The sequence below is a fragment of the Anser cygnoides genome, chromosome 5, assembly GCF_040182565.1.
Source record: "Anser cygnoides isolate HZ-2024a breed goose chromosome 5, Taihu_goose_T2T_genome, whole genome shotgun sequence".
Taxonomy (NCBI): domain Eukaryota; kingdom Metazoa; phylum Chordata; class Aves; order Anseriformes; family Anatidae; genus Anser; species Anser cygnoides.
The window spans coordinates 50803469-50828100 of NC_089877.1; the positions used below are offsets into that span (position 1 = coordinate 50803469).

The following is a 24632-nucleotide window of genomic DNA, read 5'->3' on the forward strand; positions in this document are numbered from 1 at the left end:
GATTCATTTTGAATAAGTCACCTCTGAACTGTTTTTTCCTCAAACCTTAGGCAGGTTAAAACTGATACTGACTGCTGTCTTTGTCTCTGCTTGGATGTCTGCCTTCAATCCTTCCCTATTTTGAAAGCCTAGCTTCTACTTCCAGATGAATTCCTTTCTTCTTTGCCATGGCCCTGGAGAATACTGTGGGCTTACAAAGAATTTAAAGGTTGACAACTGCAATGTTTCAGATTTTGAAGGGTCAACATCATTTGAACTAGCTTAATCTCATGGGTCTGTGTAGCTGGGTTAGAAATGCTGCCTAAACAAGTACTCCACCTTGCCTTAGTCTTGGCTGAAATCCAGAGACAGGGAGGAAAGCAGGGTGGGGGGGGGGGGGGGGGGGTAAGAAAGGAACAGTTAATTAATGGCCAGGTTCTGAAAATCCCTAGCTCCTCCAGGTCATGAAAGCCACATCTAGGGAACACGGTGAATTTCACTGAAAGTTCATACATTCTTTGCTGTCAGCATCTAAACTTAGTTGGCCTTAAGCCCCTCACAGCCTCACGAGCTTTCCCTTCACTTTGTTAACCAGCAGTTTTCTAGGCGTGGGTTAAAGAGCAGGCTTCTGCTTGCATACGGAGAGATACTGAGGAAATATAAACATGCCAGACAGCCTGGAGAAACTGTCATTGTCTCAACCGCCACGTCTCCTGACAGCCCCCACCAGTTTGTCACACAGTCCCTGGCATCCTAGCTACTTCTAACACGGCTGGGCCTCCTCAGCTCGAAGACCATCAGGAAGGCACGTGTCTATACCAAAAAAGACAGGAGTATCTGGGACACAAAAAAACAGCACTTGGCACGAAGCTCAGGAAATTCAAAACTGAAACACTCACGGTGAAGATCTCCGTGTCCCAATTTATGGACAGAGACACTGAACTCCGACCAAGCAGCATTGAAAGAAGCAGCACTCACAGTAACCAGTGTGGCTGACCCAGCCTTCATTTAGATACCATAAAGCAGAAGGATTCACTGTAGCAGACCAAGAGTCCTCTACTTAACATGGATATGCTGCTGCAGGGTGTGGAGTAAAGTCCCAGGATAGTTGCAGAGCAGGTGCAGTGAAGGCAAGAATAGGGTGTGGAAGAGATATTGGAAATGCCAGTGGCTTGTGTGAAGGAGTTAGAAACATGGAAAAAGCAGGCCTCTGATCGCGGCAGAGGGAGGACAAAAACAGCCCGTGTTTTCTTTCCTGGGACCTGCAGTCTGGGTGGTGGAGACATTCCCTGAATCCACCAGTCCATAATTTAGTTATCCATGTTGGGAAATATATTGGCCAAATGATCTAATTTAATTTCCCATACTTATATTGCTGAATGGATGATACGTCTCCACGGAGTGCACTGAAGCACAACCCATACATTTCATACACACAAGTTGGTGTTTTTGCCACCTCTCATTTGTTTTGCCTGACTGCCAAGTTGTATGTGATTCGGTTTATTTTCTGTGGAGGGAATTAGCTTATTATCCATCAGAGTGAACACAGAATTTATGAGCAATTATATGTGAATTCTGGAATTCATAGATTTATACAAATCTGTTAAATATTATCTGTAGGAAGCAGAGCTGAGGATTTGCCACTGGATGGACCAGTCTATATTGAAATGTCTGAAGAGATACTAAATGCAATCTGATTGTTCCTGAAAGTCCTGAATTATTCTAAAAGAGGGGAGGTTTAGATTAGAGATTAGGAGGAAAGTCTTCACTCAGAGGGTGGTGAGGCACTGGAACAGGTTGCCCAGACAGGCTGTGGATGCCCCATCCCTGGAGGTGTTCAAGACCAGGCTGGATGAGGTCCTGAGCAACCTGATCTAGTGGGTGCTGTCCCTGCCTACGGCAGGGGGTTGGAACTGGGTAACCTTTAAAGTCCCTTCCCACCAAAGCCATGCTATGATTCTATGATTCTCAATCACAATAAAAGCCTGTAAGAGACTGATTCAGCTGCTCACATGCAGGTATCCAATGCCACTCTATACATCCAAGTAGGGCTTGCAAAACATTGAGGTGGGACTGATAAGAGTACACAAAGAGGGTCCTCCGCTTTTCCATAGCAGCAACTGGAGACCAAAAAGCACATGTCAAAGAGTGCTTCATTTAACATGGCTTCATTTAACAGATAATTGAGCTGTCAATGTCTGTAGCAGCTGGATGGACAGGAGTTACGTACTTACTGGCTTTCACCATTAGGTCCAAACCACAACATGTGGAGATCATCTAAACCTCCAACAACTTTCAGCGCAATTGCACAAATAGCTGTTAAGGACTGTGCCTAGCAGGCTGCAGCCTTTTGGGGCTGACAAAGCTCTGAAAGCAATGACAGCGTCTTCTCAAAGATGTAGAAGGAAAAAACTTGTGCCTCCTGGGCTGCTCCTTCTTTTTGCTGAGGTCTTTCCAACACTTTAATCACTGAAAAAGTGCAAAGTGCAAGCCTAGCATCAACCATTTAATTATAGCTTGTCTTGTCCCTTTACTGCCCTCTCCTCCAAACGCTGCTTAAAAGCAGTGTCCAAAACATCAATATTTAACCACAAGGCTTGCTCATTCTCACAGGGATGGGGATTGCTGTACACGTGGGCTAAATCACAGTGCCTAGACAGATGATAATAATGAAAGCATCTTTCAAGATGAGGCACTTGATTGCTACTCTAAAGCTTACTGGTGAAAGGAATGTGTAATCTATTTTTTTATTGCATTTGAAATGAAATAGCTTGTTTAAATATTAGTCATCTGGATTTATATAGCTCATTTTTAGAACTGGGCTAGCACCTGGCAATCCAGCCTGAGTAAGCATCAGGCTATCCCAGTCACAGGCCCGTTTGATTTCTGTTTCCTCTTTTTGCAACGTGTGACAGACTTATCTTTTTCTGGTATGATTTCCTCCCACTTCGCAGTAGACAAATCCATGCACACAGACCAGCTGCCTGGCGGCAGCCCAGGGAAAGGAGAGCAGAGTCCTCCCAGAGCAGCTGAGCACCATGCCGAGGACCAGTGCTGGCACTACTCTGCCGCTTCGCAAATGGGTAAGAGTGGTTCCCCAGGGCAATGGGTAGCCCAAGTACAAGAAAACGGAGTGGCAAACATTTTATTTTCTGACTGTGAGACAAAGATCAAGGCAATTTCCACTATTACCGTCCATAACATTTTCTTGAATATTGAAAGAGATTTTTTCCTGCTATTAAAAACCTTCATCTCTGCTTTTCAAGCTCTCTTTGTACTTCCTTTTCCAAGTGTTTCAAATTACTGTTTTTTTTTTCTGCCTCTGCCTTAAATTTCTGCAGCCTGGCACAGATATGAAGCATACTGCTGGCAGAAAACACTGCAAAATTCTGCCTGTCCTCTAGCAGGCTAAAAACTGTGCAGGAGTCTTCCTCATGTCTTCTACACATCTAGGGATGGAGCTGATAAAGACAAACATCCACATGATGCTACCTAATGAATTCTTCTCCCATGGGGGAAGCACTGAGAAGGATAATAGGCATACTTTACAACACTGTTCCAGGGGAGTTTATCTAAGCAGGGAGAAGAATTAATAGGCAGCCTTTTAGGGAGAGACAAATTTGCAAAAATACAGTAGTGCTGAGGAAATTTGCTGTAATATCAAACGCCTGGGATCTAAAGGTGCCTGCACAGGGTTCAGCCCATGTCCCTGCAACCAGTTAGTACACGTAGCGCCAGCAAGGTCCATTGCACTGCCAAGGAACTCCTCTCTGGGGACCGCTGACACAACTATCTGTGCACGAGGCGACTCTCCACTCTCTGGAAAGGATTCATGTGTCAGAGATCACAGAAGTACTGATTTGGAAGGAAATTGGAGATGAGCTAATTTCAGTCTTCTGCTCACAGAAGCCCTTGCCTGTCTGCCTTTTGAAGACCTCCAAAGATGGAGACCCCACACAGCCTCTTTGCCAATTCCACCCTTCCTTCCTGGGTTGGACTAGACAGAATGCTGAAAATTTTGCCTGCTTGTAAATTAATTTGCCTTGGATCACGAGGACCTCCAAGGTGTGTACCTGGTGAAACAGTAGGTCATACAAATCAAGGGGAAGCACAACACTTTGTCTGTGTAGGAGAGCATTTCTCAGGACTAGGACATTAGCGAACCACTTAAAGCCAGGGAATCATATATAATACAACGAAAGGAGGGAATTTCTCTGGCTTTCCTCCAAAAGCCAAGTATTATTCATTGATCAGAAAACAGATCTCCATCTCCACTGAGAACATTTTTTCCTCCATTTGCTAAGTGGAAAATGATAAACGAGCTAGCTGTGCCCTCTCCCACATCCTTTCTCCTTCCATCTGTCCAGGCATTACCGTCGCTTTGCACTCCTTCAGCGCACCACAACCGCACCAGTGGCTACTTACCCGGCACCACCAGCAACCTTGGGGGTGGTGGAGGTGGGGGAGGTGGTGGCAATGGTGGAGGTGGTCTGCACTGGCAAACTTCCTGGCAGCTCTCTGTCACTTCGTCTGCTACAGGCTTGGAGCATGACTTCTGGGGCTCGCCCTGAGTAATCTGTGAAGAAACAAGTCAGAAAGAGTGAAAACTTATTTTCCATGAATGTGCTTCTTGGACTTGAGCTCCTGAGTGGCACCTCATCCCTTGGTGAGAACTGAGCTCCTGCCACCACTTGCTTTTCACTGAGGCCACTACAAGGTCTCTCTTCCCCATGTGGTCTCAATTTTATTTTATTTTTTACTTAACATAGTATCTTCAAGACCTCTTTCCCTCTGTCAAATGCGGTTGAAATTGGACAGCTGGTTTCTGAGTTATTATGAGGTAGGGAGAAGGCGGGTAGTGGCAGACAATATGATTGCGTAAGCCTTCTTTCCTTAGGAAAGCCATCTAGCAGCATGCATTATTCACAGGGTCGTTGCTGCGAGCCAAAGAGAGCTAATAAAAAATTACAAGACATTTAGGGTCAGGATTATGTTCATTTTCCTTACGGCAGAAGTGAAAGCCAGATGAGATCTGTTGTGCCAGCCTCCCTCTGATGTTCGGAAAGCATTTCACAGACTGCTTCACTTCCCACTATGGCAAGAGGGAACCCACATTTTACCCATCTGTAGGCCACATCTATGGCATGGTGAAAATGGAAATGCCATAAACTGTGACCTGTATCCTCCGTAACATGCAGTATTGGTTAGTTATAAAGCTGAAGAGGGGGCATTGCAGAGCCCAAGTGTAAATACTGTTGAACCCAAGTGTAGGCATTGCTTGGCCCTGGACAACAATTTAGCCAGTATTCAATGTATTCAGTATCTTGATCTCATCATGAAAAGGAGCACTTATTAACAGCATATTTTTCTTACTGGCAATAATATTTACATGACTGGAGACTTAAGGAAAATTCAGTGACTGTAAAATTTCTAATCTAATGCTAAAAAATGAAGTGGAGTAAGTCCCTAATGAAAAGAAAATTTGGGGAACATTGCAGGAGCCTCTGACTGGTGTTAATTTCAGAGGTCTCTAAGCCAGCTTTTTTGAAAGGACTGAGACTCTAACAGAGTCTCAGGATACTCTTTTAAGGAGACAGAGCCTATAAGACGAAGCAGCATGTTATCTAACAAGAACTTTGAACGTAGGATTAGGAGCCCACCTGGGATGGACCCGTGTCTCACTGAAGCCAAGGCAAGTGACGCTAGCATTCAACTGTTGCCTTGTACAGTTTGGTGTTGGGAGGGCTATTGTCCTAATAGTTTTAGGCTAACACCATATTCTTGAATTATATATTTTCCATGGCACATTGGTCATTACACAGAGGATGCCTCATGCCTGACCCTCCGACCTGTTTTAGGTAGGCCCCTTCTGCGTCCTCGTCTATCCCCACGGCCACCCAGGGTTGCCTCCCTTCCCGTGCCAGCTTCGGGCATGCAGAGCCCATCTCCTCTCCCCTTCATCCCCTAGCCCCCAGCGTGGCCAGCAAGCCTCTGCCATGGCCCACAGCCGGGCACCTCCTGGCTGCAGGAGGGCTGCACGCAGTCTTTTCATGTATTTCTGGCCAACAAGAGAGATGTGGCTAATTAAAACAGCATCACAGCACAAAAGACATGTTCACATGCGTAGGAGGTTTCTAAATGCAGAAAGATGCATTACTCTGGCCTCAGGGAAATGGCGGTAGGGCTTTGTTGATTAAATATTATAGAGAGGGAAGAAAAGAATAGAAAGAGCTACGCGCAACTGAGTTGGAAGGATGGCTTGGCACAGCACAAGGCAGAAGGCTCAGTTCTTTAAACAGCATGTCAAAATCTATTACCAAACATAGGGAAAAACAAATTCAGTACAAGTGCCTTCCAACTTTCCCCTTCGCCATCAGGTAACAGCAAGAGGATGGCTAAAGACCATCCCAGACAGCTTCCAGGAACTTACACAAACTCTCCGAATGCTCTAATGAATCAAACTGACTCAGCTTCGTAATCCCTCATAGCTGGTAATAAATCTGTCTGCTAAGTAGGTATATTTATCTTTAAAGTAAGTGATCACAGGCAGCAAAATATCCTCTATGCTGTTTCATCTCTTCCAAGGCTGTTTGCGTGTCGGGCTGTGGTGTTAGCAGCTTGTCCAAGAGGAGCCCCGCTGGAAGAACACCCAGGACTTCTCCTGGCTTGGACCCATAGGACAGCACCTGCAGTGCTCACAGAGCAAGTAGGGCAATATCTCTTCACTGGCCCCAGCAACTGATAAAGAAGCAAGTATTAACACCCAGCTCTAATTATTGCTCCCTACCTGGTTCTCCAGTTGCTAAATGCTATGGCTCGCTGCAGTCTTGCAGGAGCCAGTAAAGTGGGAGAGAACAGAGACGGGGAAGCATAACATTCAGCAGGCTTGGAGCCGACCTCGTAAGCAGACCAGAAGCAGCTTTGTGTATATGAGTCTGAACACCGTGCTGGTATGGAAAAGCTATGCTGACTTATTGCTCTAACTTAATATCAACCAGAACCAAAAGGCTTGCTTGGTCTTTTTTTAGACTATTGACTGCTTTTAAATCCCTGGAGGCTCTTCTACCTTAGGCTGGTAATAGAGTGTCCTCAGAAACCAGTGGATATTTTTCTCAATTACTTTGCAGACAAGATTAACCCTACACATGCCCAGCTGCTCTCTGCTTCTGTGTACTTTTCCTGAAAAAAAGAGTTGTTTGTTCTCCTCATACCTTAGTCTGATCATTTACCAAAATTGTTTGTTTCCCTTCCCCTCTCACTCAGTAGAATGTCCGGTTGCTAGAAGATACTTGTGGGAACACAGATTTTACCTTTCCAGGGGTTTGTCTTAGAGGGTTAGTACGCGAGAACAAAGATATTGTAAACTAGCTGAAATCTGGCAAGAAAAGGAAAGACACAAATTGAGTTTGAGGGTCTTGAAGGGGAGAGAAAGAGTCGAGGACTGTTTCAGGAAGATTAACTAACAGTAGAAAGACTGAATTAAGAAAAAGGAAAAGACATTTGGCTAATTTTCAAGAAAAAAAAAATCCCACTGTTGATGTCTATTAGTCTTGTTATGAAAGGAATGAAGGCTATTATTTGTGTCTTCTGAAGGTAATCAGAACAAATCACTAGAAAATATGCTTGAGGGAACAATCTTGCTCTGGCGGAGGATGATGAAATAAATTACTCCATGTTTCTTTCCCACTGTCTGCAATTCAAGGTAAGCTGCTTTTACAGGAGATGGCAGGAGAAAAAAAGGCATGTTGAAAAAGCCTAATCTCTCTCTGGACCAGTCTGCTAATTAGAGTCCGTCCTCAGACTTTACTGCCTATTCATTTTGCCAGACACCAGTATGTCCCCAGAATGGCTTTGGATGTACTTTGCAGGTGATGACCAAGACGACACCCACCAGGCTGCCAGTCAGCTCATGGCACAGATGTTGTCTTGGCGAGGGGTCATCTCTGGACCAAACAGGTCTTGCTCCCCAGCTGTTACACCTGCACCTTCCAGCCCAGCTGTTGTAAGTGCCATGAACACGTGTCTCCTTGGCCTCTCTAAAACATGGTTGATTGTTTGGCATGAGGCTTTCTAAACACACTCAGCAGCCTGTCAGTTTGGACATGTGTTGCCTGGACATCAAGGGGATGCATTTTTTTCCCTGCTCTGAAAATAAATAGAGTTGACTTTATGGACTTATGCCTTTGATATGAACATGCTTTGCAAAAAGGCAAACATCTTTAAATATTCATGGAAGTGGAAGTCTGATCCACAAATGTCCAGGGAAAAGCAAGCAAAAAGTGGTAAATGTTGGTTTCCCTTTGTAGTTTTTCAGTTGAGGTTCATATCTGTGATACATTTTTTTAATCCAAGATTTCCTGCAGAAACAATAGTCCTATTTCTGCTTTGCATGGAGTGGAAAAACAAATCTGCATGTGGTGTTTGGTATTTCAGAGGTGTTTGGTATTTCAGTAGAGTCCCATGGGGTTGCAGCAGTTCACAAGCATGATTTACAGAGTGGGATGGGGAAAGAGGATTAATACCGTCCCCACAGCATGGCCCTCTTGTGACTTTGTGAATCAGGTAAAAGGAGGAAAGCTTGAAAAGAAAAGTGCAATTGACTGAAAAAGCACAGAGACCTCTAAAAGCCTGCTGATGTGGCAAGAGCTTTGTCTCTTGGAAGCAGTCTACAGGGAAGAGGTCTCAATGCCGCCGTGTAAATCCCAGAATGGCTCTGCATAATTCACATCAGAGTTAATTCAAATCCATGTTTATGAAACCAGAAAAAAATGTGACACCATTATTTATCACAACACTTACAGATCTTTTTTTTTTTTTTAAAATTATGTCAAAAGCCTCAGAGAGAATTGTCCCTTCCTTCCTGTCATTATTCTGGCTACTAGGCTAATAAAAAAGATGTTTTCCTTTCTTTTAAAAAAAATAAGATAAATGTTTCTTGTCTGATTAGTATCTGACTGATTCTCTTAAGTGTCCCAAGGCAGGGCTTGAAGAGGGAGTGCCAAGATGTGGTAGGGAAGGCTGTGCCCCACGTAGGTCATAGCACAGACGAACGGGTAAAGAGGGGCTGGGAGAAGAGAAGTGACAAAACACGATGGCTGCTGTAGATGGAGCAGGGACAGGGAGTGACAAGATGGGACACTCACAGGTTAGTCGAGAAAGTACAACTTGTGAAACTTTGAAGATAAGAGCAAGGATTATGACTCAACATGGGGAAGAGAGTCATGGGAAGGATTCAAAGACAAGGGAGTTTCGGTCACAGGAAGGTCTCCATGCTGGTGAGTGCTCCACACCTGTCCTTTCCATCGGTACATGCCACTGGGATCCTTAGATACGTCCGAGTTTTGGGAGAGGCTGGCAAAAAGCTTGAGTCTGAGGAGATTTATTGATTGTCCTTACACAGAACAGTAGGCAGTAACACAGGTATGGATGAAGAATGGGACAACAAAACTTCCAAATTTTTGCATGGAAAGGCAGGACCCCTTGGCTTTTGCATTTCTCAGAGCCTGTTTCAATTGTTATAAACTAAACATAATTACTTCTGAAAGATTAGGTTAGATCGCCTAAGTAGTTTGCAGAGAGATGTTTATGCAAGTTTTTTTTTTTTAATCTGCCTGATTGACTGAGTGATTACAGGAGAGAGGTTTCAGAAGGCATCTCTCTTTACACAACTGCACTTCCCTTAAAGATGCAGTTACAGTTTTAATTTATGGCCAGCTAGCTGAATACTTGAGCAGGACAGCAGTGGTAGTGGCGGAACAGGTTTTTACGATGGGGACATTGGTTTAAAAGATGTTGTTTTTGCTGTATTTCTCTTCATTTTAATCTGCAAGGAGCACAAATCCTCTTTGTCATTCACGGCAAGAGATGAGATATTATAACATCTCTATTTAATCTCTTGGGAGCCACTAAGTTTAGAACAGGGAGTCAAAGACATGGAGTCTCCACTGTGTTTTCTCCAAGAAACTGCAACCCTTCTTTTCTTGAACAGCACTTGGCTGGCTCATCAATCACTCCTCTGAAGACATATATTACAAATAAAGTTTAAAATATCAAAGTGACGCATTTGAGTTCAGCCTTGCTGCCGGTCTGGTTCTCCAAACTGGATGGCCACTCTCAGCCCATCTCCCTGCTCGACCCACACCGCGACCAAGGTCACACGAGTCCGAGTTGTCAAAAAGCTGCTTTCGCCCGGAGAATCCCTGATTCTCTACCGTCACCAAACCCCCACGGCAAACCACGACCACCACCAGCCCTCCAGAGCTGGGCTCCGTGCGCGCCTCCTTCGGGCGCCTCTTCCATCTCCAGCGCAAGGCGCTGTCCGAGCCGGTGGCCCGAGAAAAGTCCCGCTCCGCCAGGCTCCGGCCGCACCGCGGAGTCGCCCGCGGGCTCTCGGAGCCCGGGCGCGGCTGCCCGGCGCGCTCGGTCCCGCATCGCGGGCACCGGGGGGACCGCGTCGAGCCCAGCCGCGGCTTCCCCCGCCTCGGGGGCCCCCGCCGCGCCCCCCACCGCCCGCCCCCGCCTCGGGGCCGCCCGGGGGCTCTGCCTGCTGCCGTCCCCCGGCCCCCTGCCGTGCCAGCAGCGCGGCCCTACCTGGACAGAGCCCCAGAGCGGGTGGAGGGCACAGTGCAGCAGCAGGGAGGGCCAGCAGCAGCGGAGCAGCCCCAGCAGCTCCCGGAGCAGCATCCCTCCTGGGCGGACGGGCGGGGGAGCGGGCTCCGGGCGACCTGGGGACGGAGCAGAGCGAGCCGGCGGCAGAGGCGTTGGCTCGCACCCATCCCCGGAGCGCCACCGTCCCAACTTTAATTCTGGAGGGGAGGGAGGGAGGGAACGAGGGAGGTGGGCGGGTGGGGAGGGGAAAGGGTGGTCGGGAAAACCCAGCGCCCGGCGGGGAGCCGTGCCTCCGCCCCTCCCCGCCCGCCCCCTGCCGGGATGCTTCGCCGGCCGCCCGCCCGACCGCGCCGGGGGTTCCCGGGGCCGGCGCTCACCGCTCAGTCCGGAGCTCGCTCGCACCCCGGGGAGGGGCGAGGGGAAAGTTTTGGAGGGCAGAGGGGCCGGGAGCTGCCGGAGCCGGCGGGGAGAGGCGGGCAGAGCGGCGTGGCAGCGCGCAGCCCGGGGATTGCATCGCCCCCCTGCCCGCCGCCGCCGCCGCTGCTGCAGTGATTTTTCAAGCCCATCGAGGCAGTCCCTTGCGCGCCCGGCTCCCCGCGGCTCTCCTCCCTCCCTCCCGGCCTCCCAGCCTCCCTCCCTCCCGGCCTCCGCCCGCCGGAGGCTGCACCGGGCCGGGGGCGGCTCAGGGAGCCCGCATGCCTGTCCTGCGGGGTTCTCAGTCCCAAACTGCAGCCCGGCGTGCTTTTTTGTTATTTATTTAAAAAAAATAAAATAAAATCTTGTTTTAATTTTAATTATTTACGTATTTGTTTATTTTTGCCCCAAAGTGATGCAAAAGCTTCTCCTGTGACAGGCCCGAGGTGTCAGCTCTGTGTCCCAATCCGGGGTCTGGGATGTCATAAGGAAGATGCTTCGTGGCGTTGGTGTTTCAATAAATAATAATTAAATATTAAATAAATGGTGTTGGTGTTTCAATAAATATTAATTAAATAATAAATAAAATTAATAGCACAACACGCTGAAATAATAGCACTTGTAGGGATGTAGATAAAGAATCCCCCAATATCATGGCTGTGCAGGGAGGTAACAGGCTGGAAAATCAAAGATGGAAATGGTTTTGCTTGCAGTGAAGTGATTATGAGCAAAACCTCTGCTCTGTGAATGGTGGCCATTGCTGCAAGTTGGGCTTGGTGTGCACCAGAATGACCGTAAGTGTCCGTTGTTGGGTCAGCGGCACAGGGGTCCTATTTTCAGTGTTCGAACGAGTAAATGAATTCACTTCAGTGAATGAAGTAAACAAATGGGTTCAAATAAGATGTTGGGCTCAAGTTTTATATTTCATACCCAGAGATGTCTGGGTTTCAGGACATGCGTTTTAGTTTTTTTCCCCCTATTTCTGGCACCCACTGAGCCAAGTTTCATAAACTGTTTCATAAAAACCTGCTCAGTGGAATAAGAATGAAAATGCATTAACCGCTCAGCCAATACAGGGCTAAAATTCTCTTTTCACGCCACTGTATCTCCATTCATTTCAATCCCAACAGATGCTGATTTAAATGTCAGGGCTAACGGGTTCAGCAACATCTTACAAATGAGGACAATATAGTGGAATTTAATGGAGTTACACCTGACTTGAACTAGTCCCATTGTGGCTAGACATTTATTTGTAAATCCCTACCTTGTGGGTTTTTAAGGGTCAAGTATAGAGAAAGAGAGACAACATGACATTGGGTACAGGCAGTAATTGTAGAGCAAATATATCTTCTGTAATGATGCTGAAAAAGATGGCGTCCTTTTCTGTAAGTCTACTGTGTAACATATAGTGCTTAATATATTGTGCTCATTCAATTATAGTTTTACTGAACTGGAGTCACAAGAGACAGCAAAGCTTTTCAGGCTTTCTGGTGATTTCCTGAAGGTATTTCAGCACTTGGTCACAGTACAGAACATAATAAATTGCACCATCTGTATACATAGTCCTTGGTTCCTGACAGAATGAGAGATAAGGCTTTAGGCATTGCACGCCAAAAAAAAAAAAAAAAACACAAAAAAAAAACAAACCACACAACACAGATTTCTTTTCTTTCAGTGTTTACAATGCCTTAATGTCAGGAGAACTGTGGAATTTCCTGCCATTAGCAATTCTCCAAATGCCCATCTCTAAGTGTTGTTCCTTTCGTTCAAAGACAACCCAGGGAACTGAGGACACAGGGCCAAGCTCTGCCTGCAGTTGCAGAGAAGCAGGTGCAACCACGGAGGTTGCTGGACACAAATAAGAGCAAAGTCTGGCCCAGGTAATCAGCACCTTTTCTATTTTGTTCTGGTAATTGACAGCTCCCTGAGTGAAATGATTGGGCTGTGGATGCATTAAATCCAATCTCCAGCTTTGGCCCCAGTCACGCAGTCCACATGCAGGCTTATTTCCCATTAGACTGAATGGCTGAAGAAAGGGCTGAATATATGCCCTCTTCTTGTCCAGTGCTTTTCATTAATTTCATTGACTTCTATTCTGTAGTTTCTATGGAGAAAAAAGAGAGTCCAGGAATTTTTCCCACTTACAAGGAAGATAAATGACATAGTGCCCGTAAGACTGCAGGCCCTGAATCAATGACAGGCTTTAAATATGTTTTCCTTAATAACACAGTAAGTGTTTTGTAGTACCGGGACTGGTGCGAGGAAGAATATGATGATTTGTCTGCAGCAGCCACACTACTTAAAGGTTGAGATGGATATTAACTGGGGTACAACCCCTGAACCATAATAAAGATTTCTTGAGTTGTGATCCTACTGCTAAGTATGACTTCTCTGTTGCCTTGGACCTGCACCAGGTTCCCTGCCTGCCAAAACATGTCCAAATCCAGCTACCCAATGGCTGAGGCAGGAATGGGATCCTATCTTCCTAGGTGTATCTATCACAGCACAAAAGTCAAAAGCAAGTCCGGATCCTTCACTGGTGGGATCAACACAGGTCCATGTTCTGGCTCGGTGCTCTGGAGATGAAAAGTGCCATATGAGCAAATGTCACTGCTCAAAATACAAATTCAAGCTATTTGGAAATATTATTTTGTTTTCAGAAAAGCAGTCTTTCAAAAATTTTAAGCAAATACGAACACTTGGTAGTATAAAAAGCATTAAAAAAAGCATTAAATTTTTTTCCTTTCGTGTTTGGTCTGTCTGATTATCAGAAGAAAGTATATATCTTGCTTGTTTTTTTTTTTATTATTTTTTATTTTTTTAAGAACAATTCCTGATAATCAGAACAATCATGATTAACACTCCAATACAGTAACTACTCAGGAAACATTAGTAAGGAATGCTACACTGATTAGCTGTACAAACACATTATCATACTCCTTTAGTCTAAGAAGCCATAATGGTTATAATGGATTCTAAGAGGCTATTTATTTTGTTTGTATAGATTGATTTTACAACATGTCTTCAAGTATTCAGAGGGCATGAGAGAAAGTCCTCTTCCAGGCTGCCTTGTCAAAACCTCATCAAAATCAACAGATACTCACCAATCTGACTTTAGGTAGGATTTGTTCTCACATCTTCAGATACCTTGAGATGGGTTTTTAGCTGGAGCCAGAAGCAGAGGAAGTCAAGGTGACCACTTCTCAAGGCAGGGCTTTGTGGTCAGCCAGGCCTAGGAAGAATCCTTTTTTTTTTTTGTTAATGACATTTCTGGATGCAAGTCAATGAACTTGAGAAAAGTTTTAGACCCAGAGAAACACTAGCCAAAGCATAAACAGAAAATGTTTCATCACTAAGATCTCAAAGCCTCTTGCTGCCTGAAAGCACTGTCTCTCTCAGACTAATTCTTAGTTTTGAGTCTAGAATACCATCAAGAGGCTGGTAAATGCACAACATCAATATACTTTGAATGTTGCATCATAATAAAAACATTTTTGTTGCTTCTTTTAAAGATATTTTAATCGCTTCATATATCTAAGGCAGTGCTTTCAGCAGTAGGAAGTAAATTTATTGTTCGTGTATTTGAAGACTCTACACAGGACCCCACACCTTACTGAGAAATTTTTAGGGGTTCACAAATTAATAAAGTTCACAACAGTGAAAACAGGATTTACAGGTCTCCAAATACCACCATTTCTCAGGGAGTGGAGGGGATTGTTCCTGACAATCCCAATTATTTTAAATAATATAGAAAAAAACTTTGGGACCCTTAATTGTATTTGCATTTACAAATAGCAGATTTGTTTTTCAGAAGACTTCATCATTCAGTTATTTGATAATTCCAGTTTGTTGGAATAGATTCCCAATATTGAGCATGTCTAGAATAAATATAAAGTCAGCTGATTCTTTTATTTTCATTATATTAAAGTTTATCAAATACTATAAAAGTATTAAAAGTGTCAGACCTTCAGCTCAAGTTTTCTCCTGGATAAATATAGGTTGGTACAGAACAAGAATACCTTCAACAAAATCAGTGGATCCATGTTAGTCTAAGTGAGGGGTGAATAACACCAACACGGAAAACTGCATCATGTAATCTTTAGCTTGCACTCCAGCACCTTAAATTATAGGATACCACAGATCTGTATTGATGACCAGAAATGCTCTCTGTTATGACTATATGTCATGGAAGCCTGTTCTTGCTTTTTCAGTTTTCTAGCTCTGAAATGCTGCATCCAGTGATACATTAAAGTGATAAAGGCCTCCTGCTTACTCACTTTCGATAGCTGGTCACATTTTTTTTTTTTTCTCCTCAGCAAATGGATTTGCTCAGCAGCATCACAGTTCTTTGTTTACAAATGTAAAGGTAAAATGTGTAGTATTAGCTACTGAAAGTGTCCAGAAAAATCCCAGATGTGAGGAAGAGCGTGTATGCTCCAAACACATCTGTTTTTCAGCTATATCAATCACATTACTTCTCATTACAGATATTACATTCCAAGTCCATTGTGGCTATTATAATGAAGTCTCTACATCCTGAGTGGACTGCAGGTTGCAGAAATCATTTAAGTGCTGTATCAGATTTACACTCAATATTCATTACTGCTTAGGTTTCATCTGTTTTTACAGAAGATTAAATACTCATTATTCAAATGTGTAAAAGATAGCATGAAAACATTGCGTTCAGATTTACTCTTGGACTCCGTTTGGCTCCCTTGCGGATGGCAGGGTTGGTTACACATTTCTAGGAGGAATTCCTTATCCACTTTACTGCAGAAATCCAGTACAATTGACTAATACATTGTGGTCTGTAGCTGCTCCACTGGAAAATGTCTGGCCAGATGATAAAAAGTCATCAAACCTTATTAAGCCCTAAAAATGTACATCTTTGTTTACTCCATACTAGTATTAAGAATGTGTTTCTCTACTATCCTTGAGGTTGTTACAGCCAAAGAATGAAATAAGAACAGAACTGCGATTGCCCAGACTGTTACGGAAATGGATAGATGACAAGCATGAGGCTGTGTATATGTACAAGAGTGTAAGTAGCTCTAGCTGAAGGGCAAGAAGAGAAGGAGAGAATCACAATTTCTAAGAAAAAAAGCCCTATCAATTGTCTCAGATTATTTTTTTTTAACTCCCCCTGCAAGTAGAAGCCTGCACATGTTTTCATCTAATTGTTTTCTTTATCTGATCTAATTAGAAGAAAGCTGAAGTCTTATTTTGTCAGTCTCTTGAGCGAACCCCATAATCTTCCCCAAAACTACAAGTCTAAGAGCTTCTATCCCCAGCATAAGTACAGCTGAATTTCTCTGGTGACTAAAATCGTTGTCTGTACATATGTATATTGGACATTTCATCAAAAAAAAAAAATAAATGCTTGAAAGATATTCAATTTCACAGAACACTGCTCTTCTTTCTATCCTGTCTCTCTCACCTCTTATCTCTATCTATAGCCAACATGATTCCCAGTCTGAAGAACTGGGAACCTGATTTTGAAAAGCTGTGAGGTGTGGGTCATCCAGCCTGTCCTTGTGGTTGTGGCTGCACAGACCATCTGGACTCAGATCTGGATTCTAGACCGTGGGGATGCCACGACCTCAGCACTCAGGTGAGAGGCTGGGGAACATGGCACAAAATCCCTGGAGGACGTGCAATGAAAGACAGCAGAGCAGAGCTGGTTCACACCTACACCTTCTATGTTTTAACACAGACCATGCTGCTGCTGAATGAGATCTGGAAAGTGACTGCAAATAATCCAAGGAGAACTTCCCAGGCAGGATTGCTCTAGACACAAAGTATCAGGAGAAACAGCAGCCAGCAGGGCAAAGTCCTGGTGCCCAGCAGTCCCCTCTCCAGCTGTGTGCAAGCACAATGCTTACACAGGAAGCACGAGCACAACGTGCTGCCTGATTCCAGTCCATAAGGGTTTTTGATGATAGTATAAACTGCAGGCAAAGCTTGAATTATGTATTAAAATATACAATTATTAGTAAAAGTAATCAGAAACATAACGGAAAACTACATTTGTGCATAGTTTCTTACCATTATTTTCTTTTTCCTTGTTGTTTTGGTCAGTGGGATACATTTGAAACCCGATGGCAGCAGTACCTCCATTTGGATTTAGCAGCACTCTGCCTGTATTTGTGTATGGGGATGTAGGCATGAGGGATTCACTTATTGCCAGGCAATTGCTATTTCTGTGAGAGGTGAGTGGAAAAAACGGAAATCTACCACAGGAGGCCAAGCAGACGACTTAGCCAGCAAGCAGTTAATATGGGGAGATGGAAGGAGTAAGATGGACTGCATTCAGTGAGGAGGTGAGCAACCAGGTGCTGCTGTATTCACTGCTGTGCGAGCCCAGACTTAGGAAGGAATGGATGGAAAATTGTTCTTGGTGGTCCTCCTCCTGCAGCTCTTCTTCTGCTACTGTATGCCAGATCTGTGTCTTGTTGGAGAGGACATTGTGAAAATTCTGTGCAAATTGCACTGGACCATTCCCTGGCATGAAAAATTACCCCATAGTTCAAGGGGTTGTGAGAAGAATATCCATGTGCAGACAGGAAGGAGTTACCAAGTTGTGTGTGCACCTATCTGAAAGGAGAGAAGAAAGTAACTTCATAGTGATGAGTTTTGTTTCAGATGTGTATGCCATGTTTACATCCACTGTTCCCCATCCCACCCATGCTGAAAGCTCCATCAGGAAGGTTTGGAGATGCTTGGATCCCACAGTGAGGTGTAGCCTGTACCCAGGGAAGTGCAGCAGCATGTCCTTATGTGGACTGCTGAAATAAGAGGATTTTCAGGTTTGACTCGCTCCAGTACATGTAGAACCATGGTTCGAAGGTTCACGTGAACTATGCACCCTGAGAAGGCCCCCTGCCCTGTGAGCATCCTCCCCTTCCCATCACTACGTTGCCACCTTTGGCCCTGGGGGTCAGGCTTGTGGCCTCCACACCAGGCCGCAGCAAACCACAAACCTTTACTTCTTTGGGCAGGCAAGTCTTAGGGTTCCCTTTGTCATTTAGCAATACAAGGCTAAATTCTGCCAAACTTCATCAGTGCGAGTTGTGCCTGACATTGGTTTGAAGAGGAAATCACAAAAAGATATTAACTGTTGTAGCAAAATATGGTAGAAACACATCCCAAGTTATTATTTTTTTTTTAACTTACCCATAAGATCCACAGTGGATTTTTGTAAAGAGATCCGTTATACTGTTTCTTTAACAATACATCCAACAAATGTGGCATCTATTGTGGTGAGATGGATGTGGTATACAACACTGCAGCCTGACATTTGTTAATGGCAGGGAAAGAAAAATGAGGTTGTGCCAATGTCTAATACAGAATTTTGGTGAATATTTTATACTGGGTGAGGTTAAGAGTTAAGAGCCAGACGCTGAACATCTCTGATTGTAATGGGCCCATCTGTCTCACAACAGTGGCTATTGATCAGGTTATTAGTCATAGCTAATAGGGAACTATCACAAAGACACCACTGGCATCAGAGCTCACCACTGAGATGTGCTGTATTTGCATAGCACTGGGGTTAACAGGGAGAATTTCTCTCCAACATCTGATTGCTGAGAATCAGACTCTGCCCTGGGAAAAGCACTGACACGTCCCGGTGACATTACTGGTAGCAGCTCCCACTTCTCCCTAGCAGTCTCTATTTGGTATGTAATACAAGCCTTTGTATCAGGTATTAATTCAAAACTGTTCAGTATATCTGTTCGCTCTGAAAATTTACTGTGGTTCTTTCTGCAGCTAGGGAGGAAGATCCATCAGTTTGTCAGTGGTTTCTAGGCTTTTACAGGGTGTTAAATCTCTGTAAGTCTTTTGCATCATGTGTCTGAAGTCACCATGAGGACTGCATGCCAATCCAGTTGGCTGGCCACTGCCATCATTTCTTAGATCCTGTGTGGTCTGCATCTGAGGCAAGAGCCAAAAGACATCTAAACTGGTGCCTATGCACTGTGGCAGGCAGAGGATATACTGAGAGCTGTCTGTTGTCCATAGGTGATAGGTTATCTGCATGTCTGGTAAGACATTGCTATAATGTCTTAGATTAGGCTGGCCCAGAGTATCTGGGAGCATGGCTCCTTGGGACCTGGACTGACTAACAAAAAGCCACATGCACGTATTGCCTGAAAGAACTTGTCACCTTCCTTTTACCTAAGAGAGTCAAACTTATAGGTCTTTCAGGACTGGCTACTATACTAGTCCTTGCTTGGCTTTTGAACAGCATACTGCTGTGGAATTTCAACAGTCTACATTATAAAATATTTTAGGAATTGAGAGAGTGCAAAACATTATACTTTTCCCAGCACCAGCCACGTTTATGTTCCTAAAGCAGTCCTATCCAGCAGTGTCCAGTGGGTTTCTATTGTCCACTTTGGCTGTTTTCTAGGATCAGAATGCTTTTTTTTTTTTCCTGGGAGAAAGGTTCACCACAGTGGTTGGCCTAGCGGTGTAAACATTTCAATGAATTTTCTCAGCTAGACACAAAGGAATATGTTGAGAAAATTAAAATTCTAAGTAAAATATATAAATAAATATAAATTTACTTATATTAAAATAATAAAATAAATATCTAAATATATATATAATCTAAATATAGGTATAAATCTGTAAGTTCTTTTATATCACAGATGTCACTGTGAGATAATTGACAGAAGAAAGAGTTTGGATCTAATTTTAAGTACCCTGTCATTGGATGTTTTAAAAGATATTAGAAATTCATCTGTCAGGATCAATGGAGGCTGAAATTCCTTGGGGAAAAGAGGATGCATCATATCTATCTCTGTTCCCCAGACCATCAAATATCGTCTTGTGCCATCTTTTCACAACAGCTTTCAATTTCAAAATAAGCTAGGTTTTGAATGTTGACGTTCTTACTTTTTTTTTTCCATTTTTTTTTGCATGTTTGTGTGATTTTTTTGTTTGCAATTTCCTTTTTATTTATTTATTTATTTATTTTTTATTGTTATGTCTTGGAAACCCTCAGGAGCCACTGTTTTGGGGAACCTTCCCATCCATTTGTCCATTGCAGTGAAGCGAGATAACTGATGTGCAAGGTGTTGTGGAGAGATAATTGAGGCAGCAGTAGCTGATGTGTGCTAATGATGACACGACAGCTTTCCCTGGCACCGCTCCTTCTAAGCACGCAGTCGCACACAGCTTCTGAAGTGCTGGCTGGGGATGCTCGCTCCCAGGGAGGTAACATGCTAACATGTAAAGCTTATGCCTCTGACTTCCCCTTGTACTCTTATCTGTCCCCATGCTTGAAGGTCCAGATTTGTTTTACTGACTGTTAGGCCTCTGGTGACTCTTCCTATGTTTTCTAGCTTACTCCCCAATGCAATTCCAGGTGCATCACCCCCTACTAGCTGCTGATTTGGGAAGAAATGCATCCAAAGCCCCTCTAAGACCAACATTATTTTGCATTCAACTCAGTGCCTCTTCAGCATTTCAGGATCCTCTGATGAAAGTCATTACATAAATGCAAAGCATTGTATTGTTAAAACTTTAAATCATGATGGATTTTGAATACATCCTTTTCGTGACTCAGTCATGAATAATCACAATTTGCATATAATATTTTCCTGGATTCAGCATACACTCCTTCTCATTTAATCCTTCTGACTTATGCTGCTGTAATAACCTTAAACCTAAATTATAGAAGCTACTGTGGATCACCTTGCTGTTAAGTTGGTGATGAGTAATCTTGATATACCTGTAGGCAGTTGACAAGTGTTTGTAATGAGCAGGGAGGAAGCCCATAATCAGAGGAATCATTTCTCTGTTTATGAACAAGTGCATGTGTTTTGCTCTCCTTGTATCCAAAACTATAGTAGCTATTTGTCTAGTGTGAATTTCATTTCCTTGTACGTATTACTGCAGCACCAAGGGATGAGCTCAGATTGGGGTTTCACTTAATAAGACCCTGTGGAAATGCTGAGGAACAGGCAGTGCTGCCTCAGTGCTCTTACGGGCTTAAGGAGCAGAACAGGCATCCAGCAAGAAGGTATCAAATGCAAGCATTAATGGAAAGTGATAAGCAATTCTCTGTCTTTGAAGTATCTTCCTTTGCAAAGGACAGCTTATTTTTTTCTTGGAATACTATGCTGTTTATCTAGCCAGCTCCCTAGATTTTTTTTTATTTATTTATTTTTATTGAAATGCCCACATATGTCCATGTCTGTAGAGCACTGTCCAGGGTACAGCTCTACACACTTGTCCCAGAAATACAGGAACGCAGTTCTGCCATTGTATAGTGGATACTACAGGCAGAAGCTTGCTGTCTTTTTTGCCTTCAGAAAAGGACTTTACTAGATTTTGGACTTTCCTGGCCAGGCAAAGCCTCAGGCCCTCTGTGCTGCCTTTCATAACACAGCCCCTCTGCCCCTTTGAAAGTCTTTGCAACTTGTCCTCCCAGTGGGAAGGAAATAGGATCCTGAAGATGGTATATCCTACGGTTCCTTCCATCATATGGCTCCTTCCTCCCCATCTTCCATGGGGAATTTTAGTTTGGATGATTTCTTGCTTGAAGGAACAAATGTTTCTACCTAAGTAAGAGAACTGCCTCACAACAAAGTTGTTTTGTCAGATGCTGGTTTGCCCCATCCCTATCCTGCACTTTAATATATTCTCATAATGCTCATTTTTGCTGGAATAATCCCCCATCAGCTACACCGACAAACCCACACAGAGCTATTTAGAGCTGCTAAAAGCTGTTTTGGATCCCAGAGCAAACAGGCTGGTTCTTTTCCACTTCTTTCTTCCTTCTTCATCCTATAAGTTAAACCAGTGCTGACTTCCCCTGTGCCCTGCATTACTGGTGTTGGGGATGCCAAGGCACTCTCTCAGGTTTGACTCCAGAGTCCCAGGGCATTTGCTCCTGCCCCCTGAGCCATTTCTGGTGTGCTTTGGCAGCACTGATCAGGGTGCACATTGGTCCTTTTCTCTCCTGTTTTATGGTGCTGGAGCAGGGTTAGCTCTCAGTTAATACAGGTCTCTTCTCATCTTTCCATGTGTAACAGTCATCGGGCTCCTTCCCAAGTATCTTGTACAAGCAGTTATTGGATCCCATTTCACTGTTTGAATCTGGAAACTGAACTCGCACGGCCAGACTAGAAAATAAGCCGCCACACAGCTGCAGAAAGAGAATAATTGTAACTGAATGATTTTCCCTTGCTGAAAGCTGGCAAACTCCCTGGGTGCATTTTCACATGTTAGGGGTGACCTGCCTGTAGTCTGCCACCAGCGTGCAGACGCTTGCAGGCACTCTCACCTCTGCTAACATCCTCCATCTGTCACAGTTCAAACTCACTTCTGTAGCTAGCTTGAGTGCAAAAAAAAGATAGTGTCTCCTCTCCTCACAACCAGTTCTAGGTAGAACCAGTGTTTAGACAAGTTGTAGCTTTGGCTTGATCATTTGCCTGAAAGCTTTTGCCAGTGTGTTGACTTTTTGCTTTCAAGAACGTTTCTATTTGTGCTATTTTATTTCTGATCTGAGAGTGAGGTTTAGCCTTTTTCAGATGCTCATTCATGCTTCCTTTTCACTTGTTTAAATTACACTCATCTGCCTTGTTCATCAACACGTTGCATTGCTGATCACAAAAGTAATAAACTCCTGTGCCCATAAACACTTTGGTCCATAACTTCTCTCACATCAATATGCTCATTAACTTTTCTACAGGATGACTTGCATGAGGAAGATGACATATGTGCTCACTGCTAGGAAGATAAGAGACTGAGGTAATTGGATTAGCTGTAATAGAAAAATGGGTGAGCTGTAGGAATGGAATTCGCCCAGGACTCATTTGGAACACAGAATATCTGAGTGCTGCAAATCTGATAGCAAATGGTGCTCATTTAAGGATATATATATAACATTGAATGTGTGTATCATCTATAGGGCTTAGGGGGTCATGCACCTACGGATAAATGCAGACAGTATTGTTTGATGAAAATAAACCCTAAAGAATACGTTTATGCAGGCTAAGAAAGCTACGGGTATTTCACCACATTTTATAATACAGTAAGAAAAAAAAAAAAAGTCACCCCAGAAGTTTGAAATAGCAGTGTCTTCTGCCCTCCTTCTCCTTGTTTGGCATTCAGCCCTCAATTCTGAAACAACCCTTGGTCCCTCCAGGCCATCCTACCGGCACCAGCAGGAGGCGCTGGTTGTAAGGAGCCCTGCGTGTTTAGTTATGTGGGTGGTTCATCAGACCCAGCTGGAGAGGCACCTTCAGGAGAGCAGCACTGACCTCTAACCCCAGAGAGGACGTTTAGAACCAGTTCTTTATAGAAAGCTTAAATTATGCAATTCTTCTTGAAGGCTGGCTACAGAAGGACAGAGCTTGGACGACTCACACAAACCACACAGACAGTTGTGACTCGTACACCTCCACTAGTCAAGGTGAGCTTAATCCATTCTGTTGACCTGTGAGGATCGATAATGCCTTGTTTTACAATTTAAAGCCTCTGGTACATTCACCATGTCCCTCTTTCCTCTCTCCAATGACTTTCTTTTGTGCCCTCCTGGTGACGAAAAGTTCAGCTTTCCTACTGGTGTCCCTGTTGGAGCAGAGCAGAGATCATTATTCCCCGCAGCAGCCTCCAGGACCTGCATGTGGCTCCTGGAGGCCTGAAGTTTCATGTCAACCTGTTGAAGGTGACCCAAAAGTCAGCTCTTTGGGGCCTCTTGACTGCTGAACTCAGCCAGCTCTGCCATGATGTCTGTGTTGCCTGTGATGGAGCTGTTGTTCCCAAACCCTCTTTACCCTGTTTTACTTTCATTCAATTTACAGTTGTCTCTGATAGTTGAGATTAATGTGGATTTTATTAGCAAGGAAGAAGTTCATTTGCAGGGTATGTATTGCTCCAGCCATGTAGAGAAAAACCGCATTTGAAAGACAATGTCCTGTTGCTCGCTATGGACTCACTAAGTTTGTCTAAAGTCATGAAAAGTTCCCATATCATCTCTGCCTGGGGTTAATTCCTGTGAAACTAAGACTGATCAGAAAAAGCGTGGAAAGCAATACACAGGACAGGCAACAGTACAAGAAGTGGTTTCATGCTGCCTCCCTCTTCCAGGGGTGCTCACCTGTTACTTCTTTCCACAGGCTTTTAAGCTGTTTTTCGGGGCTTGGTAGGGACAAATAATTTTTTTTTTTAAATTATTTTATTATATACATATTTTTTCTGTATTGTCAACCAATCTATCCTAGTGCTTGTGCTGTAGTCAATTTTGGTGTCCATTTAGAAATGCCAGAAACAATTTTGCTGTGTTACCTTGTTTAGTAAACACACTGAGAGACTCATCCTGAACGGCAGCTTCATCCCCTACCTGTGTGCTCATGCATGCCTTTTGCTTTTGCACTTTGCAGCCTGTACTGATTGTGACATACCTTCATGGAAAAAAAAGGTTGCTTTTCTTGTATGCAAGGTGTCCATCAGCTCCATGGGGCTGTTTCTGTGCTTATAAGACTTTCCATTACAGTGCCAAGGAAACACAAGTTTTCAGGTAAACCTAACATATGACTTTAATTTGTCAGCAGCTTACAATGGAAACACAATGGTCTTTTTATTTCTAGAATTTGTCATGTCTCCAATCCTGGGTATTG

At 43.9% G+C, this 24632-nt stretch overlaps 1 protein-coding gene across 3 annotated transcripts in view; it reads right to left on the reverse strand.

The window, feature by feature from the left end:
• PRIMA1 (proline rich membrane anchor 1) overlaps positions 1 to 11218 on the reverse strand; it is a 54646-nt gene extending 43428 nt beyond the window's left edge. The window contains exons 1-2 of one of the 3 annotated variants that reach the window (XM_066998283.1): positions 10570 to 10807; positions 4405 to 4555 (exon numbers count right to left, since the gene is read on the reverse strand). In XM_066998283.1, the coding sequence (XP_066854384.1) occupies positions 4405 to 4555; positions 10570 to 10662 (244 nt within the window). In that variant the 5' untranslated portion in view covers positions 10663 to 10807. Of the gene's footprint in view, positions 1 to 4404; positions 4556 to 10569 lie in introns of all 3 variants that reach the window. The other 2 variants (XM_066998285.1, XM_066998284.1) reach the window with 2 other exon arrangements.
• Positions 11219 to 24632: the final 13414 nt, after the last annotated feature.